The 12,357-nt window shown below is 36.7% G+C and overlaps 1 protein-coding gene across 1 annotated transcript in view; it reads right to left on the reverse strand.

Annotated features, from left to right (window-relative positions):
* LOC149933023 (histone deacetylase 4-like) overlaps window positions 1-12,100 on the reverse strand; it is an 81,548-nt gene extending 69,448 nt beyond the window's left edge. Inside the window, exon 1 of the mRNA XM_090155658.1 lies at window positions 11,875-12,100. Within this exon, the coding sequence (XP_090011784.1) occupies window positions 11,875-11,902 (28 nt within the window). The 5' untranslated portion in view covers window positions 11,903-12,100. The remainder of the gene's footprint in view (window positions 1-11,874) is intronic.
* Between the last annotated feature and the right edge of the window lie 257 nt (window positions 12,101-12,357).

The raw sequence follows: 12,357 nt of genomic DNA on the forward strand, positions 1-12,357 counted from the left end.
TTAATTTCATTGTTCCAAACGACCATTCAAGACGACTTAAAACTTGGTTTTAATGCCTCGTGTGACCGCGGCTCTATAGCCGCGATATCCGGTTTGAAACACGTGCACCAAGAATCTGTGGAATTACGGTATGGTTCTCCATTTTTTAACCCGACATGCCCTAAATCGAAAGACACGACTTGAAGCGATAACTAATACAGAAGCAAGTCTGGAAGCGCTTTAAAAATTGTCTGTAATCAAGTTGGTCCGAAACGAACCAAGATTTCTCTTGAATCCAAAGGTTCCACTTTATATTCTTGGTCCACGGCTTTCCAGAGTTCAAAGTCCACTAAAAAATGGTTCGAGATTTCGTCGGCTTTGACAATAGGTGAGTTCGGCTAATTTCCCCGTAAGATGGCGCTGAATGTCAATTGAAAGCGGATATAGTGAGCGAGTCCACTTTATATTCTTGGGCCACGGCTAATTTCCCCGTAAGATGGCGCTGAATGTCAATTGAAAGCGGATATAGTGAGCGAGTCCACTTTATATTCTTGGGCCACGGCTAATTTCCCCGTAAGATGGCGCTGAATTTCAATTGAAAGCGGATATAGATAATTAATAGTTGATATTGGAGTATCGAGGAAAAGGGGGCGATTTCGCCTCCGGGTGAGCGTCAAGTATTTGATCGGAGGCCAACGACAGAGAGAGAAAACAGCGCGATTCTATAATTATGACCCGGCGAGAAGCGTTTTTGGCCATCGCCGTAGAGAAAAGAATAGCGCTGTCTATATTTATATAAAAACAAGACGGGGGGGGGGGGGGGGAGTGGAATCGGAGGTTTACACTCGCGCTCTTCTTGTTTAGACGAAACTGAGCTGACACTGCGGACGAAGGAGGGGATGAGCGACGGAGCGTCGGGGCCTAAGGGCCACCTAACCTAGGGGCTGAGCGTACTGGTAGACGAAAGATCTTCGAGGAGAGCCGCGAGTGGAACGGCCAACTATTTCGGGAATTATTTGACTAAGGAAAAACTGCCTGTGTATATATATATATATATATATATATATATATATATAGCCTTCACCTCCCCCCTCGTTTTCAATAAATAACTTCTGTAAAGGAGGCTGGGATGTCGGAAGCAAAACCTATACTCGAGGCGAACTGCAGAGCGAGATGACACAAACGCCGTTCTCTCACGGATGGAGTAACTATAATTGTCTCTCAGGAAATGAAACGCTCCTATTTGCCATTGTTTTTGTAAAGCGTTTTCAGCGACGATTCGATTTGCTTAAGGAGCCTCTATTTAGGATTTCATCGCGGGACGTCAATTGTATAGAGAAGTTAAGCCGGTCCCAAGAAAACGGGGAACTCGTAGGAGTGCACCAAAAATATATTCAGATTCCTACGAGTTTCCTTTACACCTTTTCTATGGCAAGCTTAACCTCTCTATTATTTCGAACCGCTTTAATTCAATTCAATTGTATTTTCTTTTCCTGTTTATTCTAGGAAAAAACAATACTCGGAAGTGGGTTAGGAATTACGTATTATTTGGACGTTTAATAGACGCATAGAGACACCTAGGGGGCAAAATTGTAAGCTCTTATTCCGGGAAAAGAAAAGAACTGATGTAAAAGATAGTACCACCTAGGAGAAACAAACACAGCACCCCAAACAATGAGAACGCAACCCGTCAAAAGTCGTGCATTTTCTTGCGTACAGTTTTCATTTGTTAGACGCCTTAGCGCCTGCTGTCGTAAGAATGGGAAAATTCAGAAATTTTCTTCCCCCCCCCCGCCCGTAAAACGTTCAGTGTAAAGGTTCGTCCAATGAAATTTGTACACAACACTGCGTTAGCGTGTTTAAAGGCTAGCTGCGTTTTCCTTGTGTTTGTTGCTCCTAGGTACCACTTACTTCGGATAAATCGTCTTTTTCTTTACAAGCCCAATATGCTGAAGATTTCGATTTTTTTGGAAATTTTTTTTAAAGTGATTTTCACGGAAATAGAGCAAGTAAATAGCAAGCCTATTTTATTAACTCACTAAATCATTTTCATACGAAAAGTTAAGTTAGAAGAAACCACCTATGGACTGTGCAACTGATGATAGAATACGCGAATAAGTAGATTAGTCCATAATTAAAAGGGATAAAATAGCTAAACCTTAAACAAATTTGAATAAATTAAAAAACTTACATATAACTCGAGTTATATGTAAGTTTTTTAATTTCTTCAAATTTTCTTTGGGTTTAGCTATTTTATCCCTCTTAATTATGGACTTATTTACTTATTCGCGTATTTTATCAAATCATTTTCATAAGCTATAACCTTAAATTATACTATTATTTAAATATATAATATAATATAATATAATATAATATAATATAATATAATATAATATAATATATATAATATATAACATTATTATTTAAATATGTAATATAATATATATATATAATTATAATATATATAATATATTATATATAATATTATCGTTACCCAAGCTACTCGTCTTTCTATGTCTCAACTGACGACTCCGAATTTGGAGTTTTAATGGATATCAACACTTGACCAGTTGATTGTCTTCTCAATACTATCATCGGTGCACTGCACGCTGACAGGAAACGCGAGACTGATATCGTGGCTCCTCAGTTAGGTAAAGGGCATACCCAAGTGACTAACACCAGCAATAATTCCTCGTTCAAGACGCCTTTAAGCACACCATCTTACCCTTCACCCAGCCATGAACCATCCATTTAAATCACCTAATAAATATCCTGAAATATTTTATCAAAACGTGAGAGGTTGGCGAACAAAACTCGACGACCCCTACGCGAATATTTTATTTAACGATCCTCCAATTATTTGTTTAACTGAAACCTGGCTTAATGAAACTCACTATACTTCAGAATTTATCCCAAATTTTTCTAATACCTTTCGCTCGGACAAACGCTCTACTTCTGAGAGTTTTACGATGGGAGGCGGCGTTCTTATTGCTTAAGAAAAGACATTTTCTGTTCTACGACGCAATGACTTAGAGGTGATAGACGAGTGTGTTTTTGTGCAGATCACCACGGACATTGATACTACTCTGATTATTGGCAATTTATACTTCACACCTAAGCTCGACCCAGCTACTGTTAGAGAAAACCTTTCTTTATTAACCAAAAAACTCGTCAATCTTCAAGCCAATCTTGTCCTTCTTGGCGATTTTAACGTTCCAGGTTTCAACTGGTCAACTAATTCTAACTTAAATTGTCCAGTTAATGTGAAGACAAAGGCGCAGGCGGCAATTGATTTTTGCGCAGACTGTAATCTGTCACAGTTGAATTCCTTTCCTAACGAAAAAGGGAATGTCTTAGATTTAGTTCTAGTCAACAACAATCTAGTTTCAATTGCGTAAAACTCGAATCCGCTGGTTCCCATTGACAAAGCACATCCGACTTTTACGCTAACATATCACGCTGGTAGTCAAAGTCAATCTAAACCACCAGACCAAAAATACAACTTCAAGCTTGGGAATTACGAGCAGCTGAATTGGCTTCTGCTGATTGGTCATCTCTATACCTATCAAGTGATGTTAACCAATGCGTCGACATCATTACTTCCAAAGTCCAGGATGCAATGTCCAAACACATTCCAAAGGCGTCCCCTGTTAAGAAATCTAATTATCCCTTTTGGTATTCAGAGGAACTTATTCGAGCGGTAAAAAGAACAAGTTGGCAAGCCAAAATATACCTCTCATCGGAAGAGTTTTTAATTTTCAGTGAAGCGTAACTGTTCTGCGGTAGAACGCTCACCTGTCGTGCAAGAGGGCTCGGGTTCGAATCCCGGCCGATTAAAAAATTATACTACACCCAATGACAAAAAGAAGGCGCTTTTGGAAAAACCTTTTCCCTGATTCTGAGAAACTGGGTACGCAGTGATTACCCTTTGCCCAGAAAATGCGAACGCGTTCGCAGGCAGACAGACAGACCCACCCACAGACAGACAGACAGACCCACCCTCAGACAGACAGACAGACAGACACGGTGGTTGTATAACCCCTCCTAGGGTACAAAGTCCCCTCGGAGAGGTAAAAAGTTACTACCACCGGAAATTCAAACGGTTCGGTGTACTCTCCGATCGTGAAAAATATGAGTGTTTGCGGAAAGATGTCAAAATTCTGTTATCTCGTGACAGAAAAGAACATGCTCATATCACCTACAGTAAATCAATCGCTAATCGCAAACACCTGTGGAACTTGTGAATGCGAATATCAAGAACCAGTCACCCCCAATCTCTTTCAAAATAAACTCTACCCTTACCTCGGATCCACAACTTTTGGGAATGGAATTTTCTGATAACTTCAAAAACATTGCTACTGATACGCTCGAGAATACAGGTGACTATGCAATTGAAAATATCAACCCGAACACTACTACGCTCTCTGGCATCATCGTCGGAGAAGTGGACATAAGAATCATCATAAAGAAACTTAAACTTACTCAATCCACGGGAATTGACAATATACCAGTTTTTATTATCAAAGGTTGTTCCGAAATCCTCGAACCACTACTAAAACACATTTTCAATCTATCACTATCCACCGGTATCTTTCCGCCTCTATGGAAAATTGTGGTAGTATAACCTATTTTCAAGTCTGGCTTTGCTGGTGACGTTAAAAACTATAGTCCTATCTTATTGCTCTGTTGCTTCGCCAAAGTCTTCGACTCACTCATCCATTCTATTATCTGCAACTGGTTCAAACCACACTTTGTAAACACACCACACGGTTTTCTTAAGTCAAAATCAGTTGAAACAAACCATGTATCGTTTCTCGAAGATGTGATGCCATGGGTTTTAAGTTGTTCTCAAGTCGACGTCGTGTCCATTGACTTATCCAAAGCATTTGACAGGGTTTCGCACGCTCTTCTAGTCACTAAACTCCAACTATATGGTCTTGCTCACCAGGCTCTGAATTAGGTAGCGGATTATCTTACCAACCGAACTAATTTTATCAAATGTAATGGTTGCCTAACTGATGTTTCGTATCCCACGACTTGCGGAGTGCCCCCTTTTATATACCATATACGCCAACGAACTTCCGGCTGTTCTCACAAAGAGTAACATCAAGCAATTTGCTGATGACAGGATTGCCACAGTTTTTTCACAATCAAATTCCCTGACTTTTGCAGGTTTTCCCTGACCATCTTCGGAGATTTTCCCTAACTTAGATTTTGTATTTTTTAACCAATATATTAGTAAAAGTTTAGTATTTGCCACCAAAATTAAATTCCCTGACATTTCCCTGATTTTTAGACTACTTTTTAAAATTCCCTGACTTTTCCATGATTTATATACCCATATTCAAATTCCCTGACTTTTCCAGGAATTTCAGGTTTTCCAGATACCTTGGCAGCCCTGGATGATAATAAGATCTACCATAACATTCTTGAAAAAAACGACTGCAGAGTGCTACAAGACGATATCACCAGGGTGGCAAATTGGTGCACCGCGAACAACCTACTAATAAATGAGACCAAAAGTCTAGCCATCTCTATTACTAGAAAAGCCCACCCTATCATGCAAAATTACGTGATAAATGATGAAATTGTTCCACGTACCACCAAATTGAAAGACCTGGGTATAATTCTAGACTCGGGTCTACTTCAGGGAACAAGTGGCAAAAGTAGTTGGTCGGTCCCGACGCCTGTTATTTGGAACTCTACGACTGGCGAAAACTCTGAATTCTGTGAATTCATTTAAAACTCTTTATTTAAGCCTAGTCAGGTCTAAGCTTACCTACGACATGATTTCTTGGGGAGGATGTGCTACTTATCTTTTTAACAAAGTCGACAATGTTCAAAAGAAGTTTATAGAACTGGCGCACACTCACTTCCTCCAGAAAGAGCCTTACATTTATGATTATTTACTGAGGGGCTTGGGCATTGATACTATCCGATTATACTGCGCTAAGAGAGATATTTCATTTTTATGGAACCCCCTTCGTACCTCCAGTCACTCTGACCTATTATCTTGTTTAAATAATTTGGTTCCAAATTACAAAACCCGCCATATGTACACGTTTAGCGGGAAATCTGATCATTCACCCCTTCGACGTATGCAAAACACATTTAATACCTATTGTAACCAAATTGATTTATTTTCCTGTAAATATACCGCTATTATGAAAATTACTTAAACATGTTCGATTGTCAATTTGTCTATATGTTTCTTATTTGTGGTAAATTGTAGTGTTCTACCTTGTTGGTCATTTTGTACTGTTGTAGTTCACTGTAAATAAATTCATTTCATTTCATTATATTATGTTATATTACATTATATATATTTAATACATTATATATATTTAATACATTATATATATTTAATACATTATATATATTTAATACATTATATATATTTAATACATTATATATATTTAATACATTATATATATTTAATACATTATATATATTTAATACATTATATATTACATTTTATTATATTACATTATATATATTTAATACATTATATATTATATTTTATTATATTACATTATATATATTTAATACATTATATATTACATTTTATTATATTACATTATATACATTTAATACATTATATATTACATTTTATTATATTACATTATATATTACATTTTATTATATTACATTATATTTTATTAAATTATGTTATATTATAATATAATATAATATAATATAATATATATTATTTTATATTATATATATTATATTGTTTTACATATTATTTTATATTATATATATTATATTGTTTTACATATTATATTTTATATATTATATTATGTTTTATCGAAACAGTTCAAAAGAAATTTATAGAATACTTACACACTAATTTTTTAAAATGCCACATTTACAACTACAATAAATTACTAAAAGACTTGCAAATTGATCAATTATCTGTAACTCGCGAAAAATACGAGCTTATTTTCCTATATAAATTGTTTAAAAATCTGATCCCCAGTGAGGATTTACTTTGCAAGATCAACTTTATTGTCCCTAACTATTATATAAGACATTTCCAACTATTTAAAACCTCTAAAAGTAATCTTAACCCAATTAACAGAATTTTAAAAACCGCAAACAATTATTCAAATGTTGTTGATTTATTTAACTGTAAAATATCTGATCTGAAAACATTACCGGCCCTTACCATATAGGCCATTCACTGACATTTCCCAATTCTTATATCATTACCTAATGTTATATAATTTATACCGATTAACCAATTATTTAATGTATATCGACTAGCTGATACTGTAACAGGTATTATATTATGTAATATATTATATATTATGTAATATATTATATATTATATTTTATATATTATATTATATTATGTAATATATTATATATTATGTAATATATTATATATTATATTTTATATATTATATTATATTATGTAATATATTATATATTATGTAATATATTATATATTCTATTTTATATATTATGTTATATTATGTAATATATAATTATATATTATATTTTATATATTATATTATATTATAGTATGTAATATATTATATATTATAGTATGTAATATATTATATATTATATTTTATATATTATATTATGTAATATATTATATAATATATTTTATATATTATATTATGTAATATATTATATAATATATTTTATATATTATATTATGTAATATATTATATAATATATTTTATATATTATATTATGTAATATATTATATAATATATTTTATATATTATATTATATAATATATTTTATATATTATATTATATAATATATTTTATATATTATATTATGTAATATATTATATAATATATTTTATATATTATATTATGTAATATATTATGTAATATATTATATATTATATTTTATATATTATATTATGTAATATATTATGTAATATATTATATAATATATTTTATATATTATAATATTTTATATTATATTATTATTAATTCTGGTGGTTTTCGCTTTTTCTCCTTCGCCTAAATGTTTCTATAATTCGAATGTTACTTATGAAATGTTTTGAAAGTGCAATTTTATGAGGTACAAAATATACATAGATTGTACCCTCTAAAGTTTGAGTCGCCGGGGAACAATGTACCCCTTATTACGGCGCCACTGCCTTTAAGTAAGGAGTGCGTAGAAAGGGTGAGTTCTAAATGACGTGACGCGGGCCAAATAACATGAATGGAAACGAGGACGGGTTCGGCTGGAGAAAAAGGGAATATTTCGATGTCTATAATTAAGGCGAAAGGACGGGCCAAGAAAGCCAGGTGGTGCCAGATACGTAATACCATAAAACCACTTCGGACTGACGTCATCCGGTCGTATTTTTGGTCCATTGAAGAAAACAGCGAGAGAGAGAACGAACGAATTCCAGGAAGACGGCGAAAGGAGTAGGTAGAGCGCGGCTCGGCTACATTATCTATGATGGCAAAGTCGAGCCGAGGACAATAGTCGGTGGGGGCGCCAAAAAGAAAAATATACACCGTTTCATTCAAAAAAACGTGGGTAGCTTGACGTCATAGCGCGCGTGCCTGTCCCCGCGCTTCCAATAAAAGTAGAGAAGGGTGAGGGGGGGGGGCTAGTATTTGTAGGGTATACAGAACTATATTACTTTTCTTTTACTACGGAATCGTAGTACGGTAAGTTTACGATAACTCGTTTCTTCACTCGTGCAAACCAGCGGGACGGGGGGGAAATCGAAATAGACGCGGCAACGTACTCGTACGATAGTCTCGGAGGACCCTCTTAGCCTGAAAGGAACGCGACAAATAGTATCATAAGTGTATAATATATTTACATAAGCGTGACGCTTCCAATTCTTCACACGCAAAAGTTTTACTGAGAACTATTCACGTCGCAGTTTTCCGTCCGCTCGCTAGCGCGTCACACATAGCCTTTGACAGCGCCTCACTAAGGGGAGATTTTCTTCTTGTGATGACGTCACTGCAGTTACTAGCTCTCAGTAAAATATTACCTAAAGTGAGAAACTTATGGAACAATATTATAGACTTATGATAGTATTTATATCGGCATCTAGTCAAATTATAGCGATTCGAGATTTTGACTATTTTTGATCTAAAACGCCTGTAAAAGTGTTCTACACGCGGCACATCTCTGTGCAGGGTTAAGCCAACATTTCAGGCGAATGTTACAAAGAGTTTGTATTTGATTTAGAGAGGGCATGGATTAATATAACATAATAATAATCAGTTAAGCTAGTACCCAAGTCTCCACCTTAGGCACGAGTCATCTAGCGACTTTTATTGACTTTTTGATTCGGGTGACCGGGTTCTATTGCGTAGGAGGGTGGTTGCAAGCCCTTCATGCCACACTTACTATTACCGTTAACTTCAACAAGTTTTTATGGAAAGGGGAAATCGAAGAACTCGAGGGAAAAGCTCTTAACCATGGGGGGAGAGAACTGGCAAACTCAACGCATCAGAATGTGTTGCTCGGAGTTTTCACCCAGTGCCAAATGCTAGGATCGAACCAGGCTCCTCTTGCTGCGAAGCGGAAGTGTTAACCACTCTCCTAGAAATGTGCTATGCTATTAAATGTGAAACACATAAATTTCTAAACCCACACACTTCGGACACACTTGGGGTCACGGTTCCAATGTTGAAATATAATTCTTAAAGCGCTTCTTGCCTTAAGTCCAAGCGGCTAATGGACAACAGCGAGTACAGCGATTTAGGCAACGCCTACCGTTATAAAAAAAACCGGAAACAAAGAATTCCCTTAGATTCTTGATCCACCGAGCGGTCTACCACCGTGTATTGATTTAAGCCTTGCCATGGTTATGATATATTTAGTTGTTCAGCGGCCAACCTCAAATGAAAGCCTGAAGATATGAGCGTAATTAGATAACAACAAACTTAAGAAAAAGTATTCAATGCATGTCGCGTAATTACATATCCCACAGAGAGTAAACAAGTATCCTATCAAGTCCAATTTCGACCTTTTTTCGGGTAAATGTATATTCTACGTTGGTGTATTTCGGGCGTATAAAAACACCCATTTAAAAAATAATAATAACAATAATTTAAAAAAAAAAATACGGATAATGATCCGTTTATCTTCAAAAAACCAATGGTACTAATTAAAAAAATTGTCGTTCGTTGAGAAAACTGAAAGTGGAACCGAAAATATGAAAAAATGATCCCAAAATCCACGATTTGGTTTTTTAGATGGGACATAGAAAATTTCCAATATCGAGTAATCTTCTTTCTATATTCGCGACATTTTTTGCGGTCGATTCCTCAGCACTCAAGGGTAAAAGGTACGCGTCCCTCCTTTTCCCTTTGAAGGGGCCGGCGATTTTAGAACAAAAAGAGTGGGGGGAGGGGCAGTGATCAGCCGAGTAAGAAGGGGAAAGCGAGTGTAGGCGTGGGGCGGTAAAATAAAAATGGGTTTCCACCCTTTCGTTTCCTGGAAAAAGGGAGGAAAACATTTTTCATCGTTTACTGGGGAGATGTACGTCGATTTATTCTCCGTATTTCGCCTCTATAGCGGCAGGGACATCCATAATCCATAAGAGCTCTCCGAAGAGCGCGCCTGAACACGAGGGAATCGGCCTCTCAGTCCGAGGGGACACGGCAGACCCAGATTTGTTATCATTTAGGATTGAGCCGAGCTGACCAATTGTTTTCGAAAGGGGCCAAAGGGCGATCCCGGCTCCGACCACGCGAGGGGCCATCTCGAAACAACTAGCTCCCCCTCCCTGCCCCCTATTATCCGGCGGAAGAGGTAAACACGAAACATTTCTATACAGACACTGGGATACTATATTCTATCACTCAGGGGACACTTTGATAGTGATTAATGCGCTGTTTTAAGGGATGAAAATAGAACCGAAATGTCAAAGTAGTAAATCTAGCTTACACCGAACGTTGACAGTTTTCAATTATTTGCCATAGAGTCTAAGATAGGGGTGTGCAAAATATTTGGTTAGACCAAATAATTCGATCGAATACCAAATCGAATAGCACTTGGGAAAGTTCGCGAATATTCGTTTTTCTTGATCAAATAGTCGAATATTCGAAAAGATAGGAAAAAAGTATTTGGTATTTTCAAATACTTTGCAAACTGTTCGAATAACCGCGGATCTTTCTCTAATTTGTCGAGTTTCAAGGCCATCAGAGGAGAACGCTGTGAAATTTCCGAACTAGTAGTGCTTATTTCTGGCACCTTTCTTTAGGGCACAGCGGCAAGGACCATAATGAGTAACGTGCACGTCCATTATTCATACCGTGTGTATTAAAACTTCTTAGCGAAAGGCGGCAGAAGCTGTTTATTCTAGCGCCTATTGGCTAGATTATTCGCGTGTTCTTTGTTATGCAAACTATTTGGTTATTTCAAAACCAAATACGTCGAATTATTTGGTATTCGAAATACTATTTGGTATTTGATCAGTTAACTGGCTTAAAATTTTGTTCAAAAATATTCGACCAAATTATTTGACGTTATAAATATTCGATTTGGTATTTGACGTGCCTTGAAAAAAATATTTGATACTCGATTCGATCCCCAAAAAATGGTATTTGCACACCTCTAGTCTAAGAACAAAATAAATTTTAATGGATTTTAAGAATTCGAATAATAAATGTCCTAGAAAAAATGATCAGATAAAAAGAATGGTACGATGCGAGGGCGTAAGACACGAGTAACAATCGGTGCATTTTCTAATCAACAATACTTTCAGCGTGGTAATTAGTGGGTGGCCACGAAGTTTGACAACATCTCTTCCGGTGAGCTCTTACCAAACGCGCGGCGAACGGAAGTCAGGGATCACGCCGCTTCCGGCAAATCAAACAAACTCGGGCGAAGACGCGAAACAAGCGAACACGTTCGGGATTTGGAGAAGAGAGTGAGAGAAAGAGCGCTTACCATCAGGTAGTCCTTCGGACTCGCTCATGGGTGCTTGACTAGTGCTAGACGGCGCCAGTGTTGGGCTCCAGATGCAGCGCCTAGTTACGCTTAGCGGCAGCCCGGAGAATATTATTCGGATCTCCTCCCGCGCCGGACCAACGACGGACGGACGGACAGACAGAGAGAGAGAGAGCGCGGAGAAGAGCAAAGGCGGGGGGGGGGGGATAATCAACCGAAAAAGGCGGAGACGAAACGTTTGTGGTCACATGACTCTCGGATGGTGTCGAAAGGAAGATCCCTAGGGGTGAAAGACGGAAAAGAAAAAAGATTGAGATAAATCTGTTTAGCTCACACATCGGAACAGAAAGAAATTTCAAAAAGAAAATAGTGTCACGCAAATTAAGCCCAAAACGCGAGCGCCGTTTTACCAAGGTGTCGAATATTCAAAGAAGTCCCGTACACTTTCCAAGAAATCCCGAAATCCGACGTGAAATCGATAAA

This window comes from Leiobunum rupestre, chromosome 8 (genome assembly GCF_980474605.1).
Source record: "Leiobunum rupestre chromosome 8, qqLeiRupe1.1.hap1, whole genome shotgun sequence".
Classification (NCBI taxonomy): domain Eukaryota; kingdom Metazoa; phylum Arthropoda; class Arachnida; order Opiliones; family Sclerosomatidae; genus Leiobunum; species Leiobunum rupestre.